The sequence below is a fragment of the Astyanax mexicanus genome, chromosome 9 (genome assembly GCF_023375975.1).
Source record: "Astyanax mexicanus isolate ESR-SI-001 chromosome 9, AstMex3_surface, whole genome shotgun sequence".
NCBI lineage: Eukaryota > Metazoa > Chordata > Actinopteri > Characiformes > Acestrorhamphidae > Astyanax > Astyanax mexicanus.
Window position 1 is genome coordinate 3,421,020 of NC_064416.1, and position 16,820 is coordinate 3,437,839.

Below are 16,820 nucleotides of genomic sequence, written 5' to 3' on the forward strand. Positions count from 1 at the left end.
AACCAACTTGCAACACCTTAGCAACACGAAAACAAGCACCTCATCAACCATCTAGCAACACCATAGCAACCACCTCGGACACCATAGAACCTACTTGGCAAGTACCTAGCAACACCAGAGGAACCTTTATGGACACCATAAAAAACACCACAGCAACCGCCAATGATACCATAGCAACCACCCACAAATCTGCACTAGAATTGCACTCGCAGTTTCTCCAGAAACTGCACTCCAGTTACGTCATAGCAACATTAGAGCAACAACTTAACAACCTCCACAGATACCATAGCAACATCTTAGAAACCAACTTGCAACACCTTAGCAACAAGAAAACAAGTACCTTATCAACCACCTAGCAACACCATAGCAACCACCTCAGACATAATAGAAACAACTTAGCAAGTACCTAGGAACACCAGAGGACACCATAAAAAAACACCATAGCAACCACTCACAAATCAGCACTGCAATTGCACTCGCAGTTTCTCCAGAAACTGCACTCTAGTTACATCATAGCAACAGTACAGCAACAACTTAACAACCTCCTAACAAGACAAATCAAATCATAAACCCACCACCAACATAGCAACACCTTAGCAATCACCACAGACACCATAGCAACACCTTAGAAACCAACTGGCAACAACAGAGCAACACCATAATAAGCACCACATACACCATAGCAGCAACTTATCAACTATGTTGCAACACTTTAGCAATACCATAGCTACCACCACGGACACCATAAAACCAACATAGCAAGTACCTAGCAACACCAGAGCAACACCGTATCAGTTTCTCTTCAATGCTCAGGAACCCAGAGGATAGACCACCACCAGAGCACATATTATTAAAAATACTATTCAATTCATATATTGTAGCACTGATTGTGTGGTGGTGTATGAGGTGTTGCGAGGTGGTGCAGCTGTAGGATGGAGTGTGTAATAGAGTGTAGGGCAGTGAGTGATTAAACACAGTGTTTAAAAACTCCAGCAGCACTGCTGTGTGACTGATCAGTGTATAATTAAGCAATAATACACTCGAGGTTCATGCTATAATGCGTGATCTTGGCATTGTTGTAGGCACTAGGCCACATTTTGGCAGTGCCAATATTACACGTTATAGCATGAACCTCGAGTGTATTATTGTGATTATATCACAGTTCCATTATCACTGTTTATTAAAATATTTTAAAGAGTTAAAGAGGAGGAGAAAATAGGATCTGATTGGTAATAAACATTAAACTCCGCCAGTTAAAATAGTTCCATTGCTGCTTTGTTTGTAGCTGCTGTGTTTGGCTTGTAAGTGCTGCATCGTTGCTAGATTACCTGTATGAGGCAGAGTAATACATGGAGAGCTTCGGTTACAGTGCATTCTCAGCCAATCATATTGTAGGATCGGAAGTAACTGTGGTATAATTTGCAATTTGGAGATACTTTTACATTTTTACAGTGATGATATTATCGTATACTCGTAGGTATACTGTATTTTATTGTACTATTGACTGATAAATCCCATTAGGAACTCACTCTCTCTTTCTGTGTTTGTGTTGTTCTGAAGACTCTGAATAGGGTTTTTGGGATTTTAAGTTATTGATTATTTAAATTCTGGTGGAATTGGATAGTTTTGAACTGGTTCAGAATAAAGAACCAATGTTAATTAATTATATATTATATAATATATATAGTTTATTATAGTGAAAAGCTAGAGTTATTTTTTTTATAGCTTTTAAATATAAAAAAATATAAATTTAAAATTAATAGATTCTGATTGTGAAACGCAAACTAAGGACCGGACACTGGACGGTGTTTTAAATGCTTTGTGTTGCCATGCCTTAAATAATGACTGTTAAATCTGTTTACCTTTGTTTAACACTGATTCTATAGGTCAAATGAATGAAGGCACATAATAGAAAAGGTACAAGTAGTAGTAGTAGTAGTAGTAGTAGTAGTAGTACCAATGCCAAGTAGATGCCAATCACTTAATTTCTGCTGTAGGCTAAAACATTTAAAAAAACATTTAAAAATGACATTAAAAGATGAATATGAGACAAAAATCAACATTTCTGCTTATAATTCCAGGTATTTATTATTTATTTTTACAGTTTAGAAGATTCAACACCTTCTGTCTGAAAACACTCATTTTTTTTGTCTTGTGAGCAAAAGTATTGGAACATGTTACTGTCAGGTGTGTTTTTTTTGCCCAGGTGTGTCCTGATGCATTAATATCTCTCAGTTTTAGATTCAGGTTTTATCTGTGCAGAGTGTGCATTTATAGTTAGAGGAGCAACCGGTAAACCATGAAAACCAGAGAGCTATACGAGTCTATAGGTGAAAAAAACAAGCAGCTGTAAAGCACTGTACAGCAGTTTGGAATGTCCTGAAGAAGAAAGTCATCACAGGTGTACTTACAACACCTTAGCAACACCATTGTATACACAGTACAGTATATTGTATACACCACAGTATATCTCTCAATGTAAACCCTTCATTAAGGACACTGTGTAGTCCAAGACTAGGCTTAATTCCTGTATTACACATAACACATTAAACGCTCATGGTGATCACCTGTTCAGGTACAAATATGGTTTGTTTGCCAGTTCAAAACATGCCCTCAGCTTATGACTATTCAGAACTCTTAAGAAAAGCTTAAGTTGCAAAAGTTGGATCTTTAAGAGTTCTGAACAGAGTATAACAGTCTGGGTTCTTTTGGGACCTCCTGGATGAGTTCTTCATGCCCTTTTGGAGTAATTTTGTTCGGTCGGCCGGTCACTCCTGGAAAGGTTCACCAGTGTTCCATGTTTTTTCTCCATTAGTGAATAATAGTGAATCACTGTAATCCTCTGGAGTCCCAAAGCTTTAGAAATGAACTTTTTATAAAAAGTTTCATTTCTAAATGGGGGGGCAGGTTGGTTTGGATTGCTTTATTCCCTTATAATAAATCAGTATGATAAGGAAGCAATAACAAAAGAAATCTTTAAGGGGATATACACTACTGCATAAAAGTTTGGTGGGGTCACAGTGAAATTGTCTTGTGTTCATTGGAAACACACTTTCCAATTTATAAAAATAAAGCAAATAAACATGACATGAAGGCGTCTTTCTATCAAACTGTGCACTCTAAGATAATTATCTTCCTGCACAGTTGTGCATCGGGGCCTCCCACTCCCACACTTTTCCTGTCCTTTATGCTCACTTATGAGTATAATGTTTTGTTTAGCTGTGCATCACAATTGAGCAAAACAAAACTATTAGCCCAATAACATCCTTAACTTGGATTGGTGGTCATACCAGGAGATTTAGGCAGAGGACTGAGAATTGCTGACAATAGGACTATATGCAAGATAAGCCTCTATACAAAAACATGTATTCTTTAAAAATCATCTGAAACACTTAAATTAATTGTGAACTGGACAATATTGTTTGTGATTTTTTTCCAAAAAAAGTATGTAAATTGTATAAACCCACTTAGATCCCATGCTCTGCTGGGTCCCACCTAGACCAGGCTCCACCTATCTGAGCCCCACATGCACATGTTGTTCTTTATCAAGTGGGTACATTATAATTCATCCAAAAGAACCACGCTGATAAGTGATGCACTCCTCCTCCTCTACCACCAGCAGGGGGCAGCAGCTGTTCTGTGTTCATGTACCACCTGACCTTATTACAGCCTGTTCCAGTGACCTTACAACAGTTCAGTCAGTCAGTCTGCACTGTAGGCCAAGGTCAGCCCCCGTCAGTAGGGGGAGTAGTGCCCGGGGGGCAGGTGTCTGAGGGGCGGCGGGTGGTCCGACGTGAGCTGGGCACAGGGGAAGAGTGATCTGGGGCTGGGTGGAGGTGAAAGGTCATCGTCGGAGCTGTGGAACGCCCCTCGAGACGTTCCGCTGGAGCACAGCAACTGCTGCTGCAATGAATCTTCCACCTGTCTGTGAGCAGAAGAGAGGAGGAGTTTATATAACACATCTAACGCTAAAGAAACATCACTGTATTACATTAATAATATAAGTAACAGTAGTTATCAGACTTGTTCTACGGAAAAATCTAAAACTCAGCTCACTGGACTCAAAAAAATCATTTTAAACTTTGGTACCACTTTAAAATAAGACTACCTTTATAAAGGGTTTATAAATGGTTTACAATTAGTTTATGAATTGTTACTAATTAGGTTCTAAATGACTTAAAATCATTAATAATCAGTTATAACACATACGTAGAAAAAGTAACAATGACCTGTTGTTTGCCAAATAGTGAACCCAGAGCCTTCTATACTGTTGCCCTTTCTACGTATGTGTTATAACTGATTATTAATGATTTTTAAGGCATTTACAACCTAAATAGTAACCATTAATAAACTAATCGTAAACCATTTATAAACCCTTTATAAAGGTAGTCTTACTTAATCTTATTTATTCTTAACTTTAATTTATTATTTTAGTTCTTTTTTATTTCCTTTTTTATTTTTTTATTATATATTTATATATTTTTTAACAGTTGTGTACTATTGCTTTTTAAACTTATTTAGAATATTTTTATTACTACTATATTTTTTATTATTAGTTTTATTCTAATTCTATTTTAATTTTTATCTATTTTTATCTTTTATTTGCTGTTATTTTAAAATGATTAAATATTATTTTCTTCATCATGTCAATCCCTGTATTTGTAAATGCTTGACTACATTGAAAATGTACTTCAGAGTCAAAATAAAAGTTGATTCATTGATTCATTGATTGTAAGAAACGACCACTCAAAAGAAAATAAAGACAAACAGTGGCGTAAAAAGTATTTGCCCACTTTTTAGATTTATTTTGTTTTTGCATTTTTTTCATATGTAATTTTTTCAGATTATCAATCAAACTTTAATATCAAAGAAAATTATGATTTCATTTATTAATGGAAAAAATATCCAAACCAATCTAGCCCTTTATGAAAAAGTGTTTTTTGAAAAGCTAAAGTTCAATTTCACTACTAACCACAACCAGGCCTGATTACTTCCAGACCTGTAGAATCAAGAATCACTTAAATAGAACCTGATAAAAGATCTTAAAAAGCAGCACATTATTATTCTTCTTATTATACCCCCATCTGAAGAAATTCAACAACAGATGAGAAAATAAAGTCATTAATCATCTATCAGTCTGGAAAAGGTTATAAAGTCATTTCTAAAGCTTTGAGACTCCAGAGAACCACAGTGATTCACTATTATTATTCACTAATGGAGAAAAAAACACAGAACACTGGTGAACCTTCCCAGGAGTGACCGGCCGACCGAACAAAATTACTCCAAAAGGGCATGAAGAACTCATCCAGGAGATCCCAAAAGAACCCTGAACAACATTTATTTAAAGAACTGCAGGATCTCACTCGCCTCAGTTAAGATCAGAGTTAATGATTCAATAATAAGAAAGAGACTCACATTTACCAACTTACATTTTGATGATCTCCAGAACTTTGGATAAATATTCTTTACAGGACTGACGAGACAAAAGTGGAACTTTTTGGAAGGTGTGTGTCCTCCTGTTACATCTGGAGTAAAACTATAAACTAACACATACTTTCAGTAAAAAAAGAGCATCATACTGAACGTAAAACATGGTGGTGGAAGTGTTATGATGGTCTGGGGCTGCTGGGTAAAACTTGCTGTAATAGATGGAAGCAGGAACTCTGCTGTTTTATCAGAAAATCCTGAAGGAGAATCAGTTCCAACCATCTGTTCCTTACTGACCTCAAGCTCAGGAGTACTTGGGTTCTGCAGCAGGACAATGACCCAAAGCTCACAAACTTCAAAGTTCACCTCTGAATAGATAAAAAAACTAAATGAAGGTTTTGGAGGGTCTAGTTAAAGTCATAAAGATTGAGATGCTGTAGATGATCTTAAACAGGACGTTTATGCTGGAAAATCCTCCAATGTGTCTGAATTAAAACTGTAATTCTGTAAAGAAGAGTGGAACTAAATTCCTCCACAGAGATGAGAAAGACTCGTTACCAGTTATCAGTAAAGCTTGGGGGGTAGTGCACTATAGGACTCTGTGGGCGTGTCTTAAGTTTTTGTTCTTAATGGCTTTATTTTTTCTCCTTACATTACTTTTACTTTTATACTTGAAGTAGTTTTAAAACAGGTGCTAAAGGACACAAATAAAAGTCTCTCACCCTTTCCGGCCTTGAGCAGCTCGGTCTCTCTGGCGGCGGTTTTTGAACCAGTTGCTGACCTGAGTGGCAGTGAGGCCTGTGGCTGCTGCCAGGTCCCGTTTCTCCCGGGGTGACGGGTACGGTTTCCGGCAGTACCACTCTCTCAACACACACCGAGACTTTTCCTTCACACACACACACACACACAAACACACACACAAATACACACAGAGGCAAGACACTGAGTTTGTTGGTTCAAAAAATGTGAATATCATTAAAAATATACTTTATTTCAGTAATTCAGTTAAAAGTGTGAAACTATTGTTGATGATTATGAATTACAGCCAATGAAATCCCAAAAATTAGTGTCTCAGAAAATATAAGAATATTATATAAGACCAGTTGGTACTTTTGGCAGTGTGGGCAGTCTGCCAAGTCCTGCTGGAAAATGAAATCCTCATCTCCATAAAAGTCACTGATTGTAGAAACTTCAGACTAGACCTCGAGCAGTTTGGACTGTGTGTCTCTCCACTCTTCCTCCAGACTCTGATCACTTGATTTCCTTTAAATGAAATGAAAAATTTACTGATGATCAGTGATGGTTTGGAGAGTCATGTCTGTCATCTGCTGGTGTTGATCCACTGTGTCTACTGATGTGGATTTCATTTTCCAGCAGGACTTGGCACACTGCCCACACTGCCAAAAGTACCAATTGGTTTTATATAATATTCTAATTTTTACATTTTGAACTGAATTACTAAAAAAAAAAAAAAGTAGATCTCAGTACCTTAAAGCAGTAGCTGGTCTCCTCTCCGTCCCAGATGGTTCTGGGAAGGGGGAACTTGCGGCGGACGCGGTACTTCCCCACGGCCCCCAGCGGACGCCCCCTCTGCAGCTCCGCCTCTAGGTAATGAGCCCTGAGCCAGAGCTGCTGCAGGAGGGCGTGGCTGAGGGGGGAGAAGGCGTGGCCCTCGATCAGGGCGTACAGCTCGGTGAAGCGGCCCTGGTGAAAGGCCACGGCTGCTCGGGCCTTCAGCACGCTCTCCATCCCCTGCAGACCCGGGTACGAGGAGGAGGAGGAGGAGGAGGAAGAGGAGGAGGGTAAGGAGCGAAGGAACGATGCCAGGCGGTCCATACACCCACTCTGCAGCAGAACCTCACACACACACGCCACCTGATCTTCAGAAAACACCATCGCCATGGTCAGAATGAAGGGTGATGAGCGGCTACAGGAAGAGATATGATTCCATTATAAAAATATATATATATTCAGATACATTACTATTAAAATGTTTCTTAAAAAGTCATCCAAACTATGAACAAAAACATGTAAAATTATTCAGTAATAAATTTAATTCAATTTTAGATTCCTCAAAGTAGCACCTCTTGCTTAGATGACAGTTTTGAACATTTTCTCAGTCAGCTTTATAAGGTCTTTATGAGTCACCTGGAATCCAGGCTTTCAGTTAACAGCTGTGCTGAACTCATCAAGAGTTAATTACTTGAATTTCTTGTCTCTTAATAAAGTGTTTGAGAGCATCAGTTAAAGTAAAGTAGTGAAGAGGTAGAGTTACAGGTATACAGTGAATAGTGAATATTTGAGTAATGTTCTAATCCAGATTATGAGAAGCAAAAAATACTCAACTAAATAAAGAAAAGTAAAACATTACATTAAGAAATAAAGGTCAGTCAATCCAGAAGTCCTCAGTATCCAAAAACAGTATAATGATTAAACTGGCACTCATCAGGACCGCCCCAGGAAAGAAAGATAAATAAAGTAAGAATATTGAATGAGAAGGTGTCCAAACTTTTGACTGGTACTGTACTGGAAACAAAATTGATCAGTTATTGACAGTGTAAATGGTTTCATATGGCCTAAGCTGCTCTTTGATGGTCATAGTGGATAATACAGACTTCCCAAGTCTCCCAGAAGTTGCGGGAGTCTACTGCATATCAATAATGGCTCCCTGATGTCTGCAAGTCAGATAAAATCTCCTGGAATATAGAATAAGAGAACAGGGGTACCTCCCTGAAATTTATTTCTGGTTAATCGTAGTAAATCATGCTTGTATACCAGCTAAACTATCAATCTCAAACGAAGCACTGTCTATGTTGGTCAAAAATGGGTTTAATGCACACTTACAGCACTGAAAAACACTGGCTAAGTGAAAGCAACTACAGCAATAGTGTGTAAACTAGGAGCTAAACAAAACTGTTACTAATCCAGTTCACAGCAGGTTACCTAAACAATTCACATAACTATCTGAAATGGCATAACTGCAACACATGGCACAAGTCAATTACCAACACACTCCTTTTCTGAACTGTTATCAACATTATAACCTGCGGTTTGGCGTGTAGAGTGGGCCAGCAGTGCACTATGGGACAGGAAGACTGTACACCACTGTGTATGCAGCCTGTGTGTGCTCACAGCAAGGCACGGTGCTCCTATCCCATAGTGCACCACTGGCCCACTCTACACTCTACACTCTACTTGTCCACCCTGCCACAAAGCTCCAATAACAGGGAAGACACATGCATTACAAGATTGAAAAATGATATAAAAAATATATATTAAAAAACAAATAATAATAATAATTAAGCTTTAAAATATGATTTCTGTGTAGTCTGAAGTCTTATAAATATGTCAAAATAAGTCATTTTTGAGTGTTATGAGTACAAAACTATTTTTAGTATTAAAAACTTTAAAAAGCCATTAAAACAAAGTATAGTTCAGACAACCCTAAATGGGTATATTGAGTTGAATTTCTATTCATGTATATAAGTTCTATTAAAATAAGATAATAAGAATATTATTAGAAGCAATATTAGTATTGTAATATCTATGTTAAGATACTATATATAAACAACCTAAATTTAGTAGGATTAATATTTAGTAGTATTTCTTTACCTAAAAAAATACAACAATATAATGCAGTTGATATACATGCATAGGTGTAGATAGATAGATAGATAGATAGATAGATAGATAGATAGATAGATAGATAGATAGATAGATAGATAGATAGATAGATAAAGTTTTATAGAAAGTTGTAATAGGAGCCCAAAGATGTCATGGAATTAACTGATTTTAAATAAGTAGGCCTGTATAGATCAAATGGTATTAATAATTAAGAATTATTGGAGTAAGCATAGCAAAATTATTGTACTTTTAAGCACTTTTTTTTAAATCTGCATTTGTGCAAAAGTCTTGCAAAGAAATTAAAGGTATTAAATAAAAATAAAAAAATCCAAAGTACATTTGATATAAATAAGCATTTATAGACAGTTGGGTAACACCTTACAATAAGGGTACATTAATTAACAGTACTTACTACAGAATATCTCAAATAATAATCTAATTAATCGTTAACATCATTCATTATTATTTACAACATTCTGAAGCATTAACATTTAGTAATGTTTGAGAATTAATGGTTTAATTAGACAATACATTACTTTTAAACAATTTAACGATGTGTACCCTTATTGTAAAGTGTTGCTGGTATTTGTGTCAGAAAACATTTATATTACTGCAATAAAATTTAGTTAATGCAGTTTTTTTTATTTCCCACAAGGGTACCTTAAGCCTAGGTCAGTGCTCCTCAGACTGGCTTTTAAACCGAAGATGCTGATGAGTGCCAGTTCCATCAGAAGGATTTGGGTTTTTGAAAGTTTCTAGTTTCTTGCCATAATATGCATTATAACATTACTCAACTAAGGCTATTTAATTCCTTACCTTCATTTTTAGCAGTAAAAATCAGTAAATTTGTGCTGTATGTTTATACAAATCATATTTAGTCCTAAACAACAGTACCTTCAGTCCGGATCAGTGCTCCTCAGCCCGGCTCTGAAGCAGAAGACCCCTCTTGTGGTAATCCTTTGTGCTGGCGATGTGCAGAGTGTGTGTGAGAGTGTGTGTGAGTGTGTGAGTGTGTGTGAGAGTGAGTGAGAGTGTACGAGGTTACACACACTTATACCTGTTCTCACCTGAGAAGCTCCACCCACCGTGAATGGAGTACACCTGGGTAACTGGAGCTCATGAGGGCTGCAAAAACACAGACACACACTGTGCGTTGAGTCATGCCTACACACACTGACACACACACACACTGACACACACGATTAAAAAAAACAAACAAACAAACCTGTTAATCTGGTGACGAGCTGATCTCTCCAATAGTGAGGGAGGGAGAGAGATCGAAAACAGAGCATTTACATTTGAATGTGAACTGATTTCCTAATCAAATGACCTCCAACGTTTGTTAATCAAATTTGGATAGTGATGACAGCCGTGCATGACTGATTATATATACTGTGTGTGTGTATATACATATATATACATACGTTTACAGCCAATGAAAACCCAAAAATCAGTGTCTCAGAAAATTAGAATATTATATAAGACTAATTGGTACTTTTGGCAGTGTGGGCAGTGTGCCAAGTCCTGCTGGAAAATGAAATCCACATACAAAATTTATCACTAAAATGACAACGGTCCAGACCTTGGCCTAACAAAATTTTCTCTAACTGGACTGTTCCTTAGAGTTTTAGCTGCATATATGCTTATTAAAAATTAATGTATTTTATATGCAGAAGAATGTAATCCTGCCACTTCGCGCTTTATAACATCAGGAAACAGGCCAGCCAACTCCTGGTACAAGCGGTCGTCATCTCACGCCTCGACTACTGCAATGCCGTACTAACTGTGTAGTAAAACCACTACAGATGATTCTGAATGCAGCAGCACATCTGGTCTTCAACCAACCAAAACGGGCACATGTCACCCCGCTGCTCATTGAGCTCCATTGGCTACCAGTTGATGCTCGCATCAAATTCAAAACTCTTACAATCGCCTACAAGGTGATGACAGAACAGGCTCCTTCCTACCTGCACTCGCTCCTGAAGGCTTACGCTACCTCCCGGCCGCTGCGCTCCTCCAATGAACGTCGCCTCGCTTTACCAAACAACTCTCCTGAAGACAGAGCTCTTCAAAGAGCTCTTACTCTCCTAACACCTCTAACTAACTACCTTCTACTACCAGATCAGAAGAATCTCTCACTATCTTTAATAAACTCCTGAAGACAGAGCTCTTCAAAGAGCTCTTACTCTCCTAACACCTCTAACTAACTACCTTCTACTACCAGATCAGGAGAATCTCTCACTATCTTTAATAAACTCCTGAAGACAGAGCTCTTCAAAGAGCACTTACTCTCCTAACACCTCTAACTAACTACCTTCTACTACCAGATCAGGAGCATCTCTCACTATCTTTAATAAACTCCTGAAGACAGAGCTCTTCAAAGAGCTCTTACTCTCCTAACACCTCTAACTAACTACCTTCTACTACCAGATCAGGAGAATCTCTCACTATCTTTAATAAACTCCTGAAGACAGAGCTCTTCAAAGAGCACTTACTCTCCTAACACCTCTAACACACTAACTACTTCTAACCTCATTTCCTTCTTCCTCTTCTCTACTCCTCTATTCCATTATTTCCCTTCGACCTCCTTTAAGCCCTATCTAAAAATGGGTTATCTTAATTCCTATTACTTTTGTACTTCATTATTGTAAGTCGCTTTGGACAAAAGCGTCTGCAAAATGTAATGTAATGTAATGTAATATTAACTATTAAAGAAGTTTAGTTGGACTGTAGTTTATCTGGAGTTCTCTTGAGTCTCTGCACGGAGACGTTTTGTTTTGCTCTGTTGATTTCTACTGTATAGTGTTGATGATATTGATGATGATGATGATGATTATTTTAATATGTATTTTTGTATTGTGTTTTTTTTAATGCAATGTAAAGCGTCCGAGTTTCCTGAAAAGCGCTATAAAAATAAAATGTATTATTATTATTATTATCTTCATATCAGATAATTGTGTTAAATGTAAAAATAATTACTGCAGTAAAGTATAGATAACCTACATTTCTACTTAAGTAACTTAACTGGACACCTCCGCTTTTAAATGTATAAAGTATATAATCTATTAAACTGTGCTTGAGACAGAACTTCAATAAACTGCAATAAAAAAAAGACAATAATCAGAAATAAAAGGTATATACAGTATAAAACAAACACGATCAGTCAGGCTGCATTTTAGATGTTGTTTAATACAATATCACAAATCGAAACTGTATATAAAAAATAAAATAACTATGACAAGTACAAAACACGCCTCTTTAAGAAGAGATCTGCTGTTGTATCATGCAGTATAAAAAGGAAGAAAATCCCTTTCGTTACATTTAATAAAAGAAGAGTTCAAAATTCTTTGGTTTGATCAGCTGCATATTTCTTTTTTCCTCTATGTGTAAATGCACGTGAAAAGTCACATATTTGCGAGAGTACGGTATAAACTACGCTACGACACAAGCCACGCCTACTCATACGATAGTGTAACAGCAACAATCACTCACACACACACTCGCGTACACATGTATACACACATATATTCACATACACTCGATTCCCTTTGTTTTTTACTATTTTTGCACACACATGCACATATACTATAAAAAATTACAAATAAAAGAAGCAAAATACAGGTGCATAAAAAGCAGGACAGGAAATAAAAGCAAAAAACTTAAAAAGTCAAAAGTAAAAACATACAAACCTTTGGCAAAGAAATGCTACATGTCCTATTTTGAATACACGTGTAAAATACAACTATTACAACTATAAAAAAAAAAAAAAGTAAAGTATAATATACAAGCAAAGACCTCTTCGTCTTTGATGATGGATCATGCAGAATAAACCCGGGTCCGGGTCCACTAACATCAGAGCGCTGCTTCAGAACTAATAAATGCTTTAAATACACACCAATATAGACAATACAGAAAATACAGAAAATAAAAAACGAACGAAAGTACGAAATAAGAAAAAAAAAAGGCACGTTTACGGCTAGAATTAACACACCGGACCACATGTGTACCAAAAAGCTGGGAGCCGTGAACCGGGTCCAGTCTGCGGTCGCGTCCCAAAGGCAACAGTTAACAGCTAAACAGCTAATCAGCTAAACAGCTAATCAGCTAAAGTGGAGAAAATTGCACAGAATTTGTGATGTGTCTGCAGTCGGATTTCCACAGATTTCCAAAAATTTAGGAAAAGACAGTAAACGGTTCAGGAGAAAATGTGCAAAAAACATCAGGAGATCAGCCCTTTACTGAGCAAAACACGGTCTCTACTGGAAATAACCATCAGAATTTCACAAACACACAGCAAATTACATCTCAGAAATTTTCCCAGAGGCAATTTCTCATATAGGAGTTGAGCCTATTGAGTCTAGGACTGGAAAACTGCCTTTAGAGTCTTTAGTTGTCAAAATGTTTTTAGTTAAAGTAGCTAAAACTGATCATGGGCACGCAGAAATACAGTATCTCACAAAAGTTATTCTTAGTATATTACTATTCACACTATTGAGCATCTGTGGGGCATCCTCAAACAGAAGGTGGTTTCCATTAGCAGTTTTGGAAAATAATATTAATGGTGGCCACACAAAAAATATTTGGGCATAATTTGGCCATTTTTTACTTAGGTGTCTACTGTATTTTACAAACTATAACGCACACTGTCAATGACAGACTATTTTCTGGTCTATTCTGGTAGGTAAAGCTCTTTCGTTTAGTTACAGTAAGCTTAGATTTACAGTACTTTGTCTAAGGGTGAGTTTTCATCAAAGTTTCTCCAGCACTAAGGCTAGGAGCATCTGTGGGACATCCTCAAACTTAGGTGTGTACCATATTTTTCACACTATAATGCGCACTATCAATGAATGTCTGTTTTCTGGTTTATTTTCATACATAAGGAGCACCGGATTATACGGCACCTCATTACACAAAACGGTAATTCTTAAAAAAAAAAAAATATATATATATATATATATATATATATATTATTTCAATGTTAATCGAGTGCTGCATGTTAATCTACACAGATTTCTCTCTTAAAAACTGTTTATTTGGGTGAGTAAAGAGCTTCTGTTTATCTACAGTAAGCTTAGATTTACAATATTTGGTCTAAGGGTGAGTTTTCAGTGAAGTTTCTCCAGCACTAAGGCATTGAGCATCTGTGGGGCATCCTCAAACAGAGGGTAAAGGAGTGCAAGGAATAGGTTTTCCATTAGCAACCTCTAAAGCTCTATTGAACACCATGATAAAGAGAAGATTAAAACAGGGCTGGAAAATAATATTAATGCTGGCCACACATAAAAAATTGGGTACAATTTGGACATTTTTAATTAGGTGTCTACCGTATTTTTCGGACTATAAGGCGCACCATCAATGAACGTCTATTTCCTGGTCTATTTTCCATATATAAAAAGCACCGGATTATAAAGCACGTCAGAAAGTTAAACGAGTGCTGGATATTAATCTACACAGATTTCTCTCCTAAAAACTGTTTATTTAGGTGAGTAAAAAGCTTCTGTTTATTTACAGTAAGCTTAAATTTCCAATATTTTCTCTAAAAGTGGGTTTTTAGTGAAGTTTCTCCAGCACTAAGGCTTTGAGCATCTGTGGGGCATCCTCAAATGGAAGGTGAAGGAGCTCAAGGAAGAGTTTTTCCATTAGCAACCTGTGAAGTTCTAAAAACCTCCATGCCCAGGAGATAAAACATTGAGAAATAATAATAATAGTGGCCACACAAAATATTTTGGCACAATTTGGCAATGTTTACTTGTTAATCTACGTGTTAATCTTCACAGATTTCTCTCTTGAGAACTGTTTATTTTGGTGAGTAAAGCTCTTCCCTTTATTTACAGTAAGCTTAGATTACTGTAAATAACTAGACTCACTAAGGGTGAGTTTTAGCATTAGCAATATCCGCTAGTAAAAGCCACCCGACAGCGCTAGACTGAGGAACCCTAAGTGTTCTGGTAACCCAGAGCGCTATCAGCTAGCAGTTCGTCCCATGTAGCTTGTTTTTAACACGGCAAACAAGCAGAAAGGTGAAAGAGCTAGCACTGCGGTTAGTGGCTAATGCTAATACTGCTGCTCCATCCTTAGTGCTGGAGAAACTTCTCTGAAAGCTCAACCTTATAACAGTAACGGAGTTACTGCTCCTTAATACCTGACTGATAGAATTCATACATAAGATGAACTGTCAATTTTTGGGTAAATTAAAGGATTTTAAACGTGCCTTTTAGTCTGAAAAATACAGTATTCACTTTTGTGTATTGAGTTATTTTGAGCGCACAGCAAATTTACCCTCTTATACTGTGTAAAGTTGTACACTTACTTCTTTACCCTGTATCAAAGTGACATATCTTCAGTGTTCTAGTGCTCTCCCATAAAAGATAAAATATCTCAATAATAATAAATTATAATAATAATAATAATAATAATAAATTATTTGCAAAAATTAGAGGGGTGTTCTAACTTTTGTGAGATACTGTATATGAAGTTGTATGCTAAGGTGTGTTTGTGTTTTTATTTTAATAATTGACAAGTTGTAATCACAGCCTCTATATAGGTATTTAAACATAAAAAATAATATAATATAATATAATAATAAACTAAATAAAGTTTTCCACACTAGCGGACGTGTTTTTTTTAAGTGACAGATTGTATCAGGTTTCTACACTTTCAGAAACATATATATGAAAATTATGAGGACAGATATTAATACAGCAAATTATTAAATTGGACGTTTTATAACTGTTGTTTCTCTTCTAACTGTATAAAATATATGTATTGCCAATGCCACTGGCAACAACACAACTACAACATTAGACTAATCACAGTTGGCGTGGTTTTCTTTTCATGAAATTTCTAAACTAAGTTTCTAAACTTAGTTTGGCTTCTGTTACTCTCTGCTACTGTATATTTAAAATGCAGGTTGTGGGAAAGAATTACTTCTTTTATCTCTTTAGTGAAGATTACATTTATACAAGCAAAGCTGCACAGTGGAATGGTGCAACACCACATTTTGCAGATTCTTGTCAGCAAAAAGAAGTACTGTATTTTACGGACTACAATACTGTGTTTATTTGTCGGATTATAAGGCGCTCTACAAATAAATTGATGTTTTCAAAGATAAGGCGCATTGGATTATAAAGCACATTTGAAGCAGCACTAGTAAGGAACAATGGAGTCACCATGTTTACCTTCTAATTCAGAAGGTCTTATTAAACAAAACTGTAATTCTTAAAAAATATATATTTTTTAAGTCAAACGAGTGCTAGGTGTTTCCAATATCTAATAATATCCAATAATCTACACAGATTTCTCTCCTAAAATTGGATTATTTGGGTGAGTAAAGCGGTTCCATCTATTTACAGTAAGCTTAGATTTCCATAATTTTAGCAAGGTCACTTGCTAAAAGCACAAAAGAGCTAGTGCTGCAGTTAGCGGCTAATGCTAATGCTGCTGCACCCAGCCTTAGTGCTGGAGAAACTTCACTGAAAACTCCCCCTTATAACTCTGTACTTCACTGGAGTGACTTTACTGCTCCTTAATACCTGACTGGTAGAATTCATACATAAGGAGCACCAGATTATGATTTTTGAGAAAATTAAAGGATTTTTAAGTGCACCTTATAGTGTTTTTTGTGAAAAATACAAAAAATGTGCTTTAGAATTTGCTGGAAATTTCGTATTTTATGTTTGATTAGCTACAGAGGCTGTGTTATAACTTTTTATCAATAAATATTAAAACAAATGCATACAATTGCACATTTCTGATGCCATGAAATTATT

General features: G+C 36.4%; 1 protein-coding gene across 1 annotated transcript; it reads right to left on the reverse strand.

Annotated features, from left to right (window-relative positions):
* Positions 1 to 2,062: 2,062 nt before the first annotated feature.
* six9 (SIX homeobox 9) lies at positions 2,063 to 10,192 on the reverse strand. Its single transcript, XM_022664939.2, has 4 exons — positions 9,946 to 10,192; positions 6,916 to 7,354; positions 6,150 to 6,313; positions 2,063 to 3,925 (listed from the first exon to the last, which is right to left on the reverse strand). Exons 2-4 carry the CDS (start codon positions 7,327 to 7,329, stop codon positions 3,736 to 3,738), a joined length of 768 nt encoding a protein of 255 aa, XP_022520660.2. The 5' UTR covers positions 7,330 to 7,354; positions 9,946 to 10,192; the 3' UTR covers positions 2,063 to 3,735.
* Between the last annotated feature and the right edge of the window lie 6,628 nt (positions 10,193 to 16,820).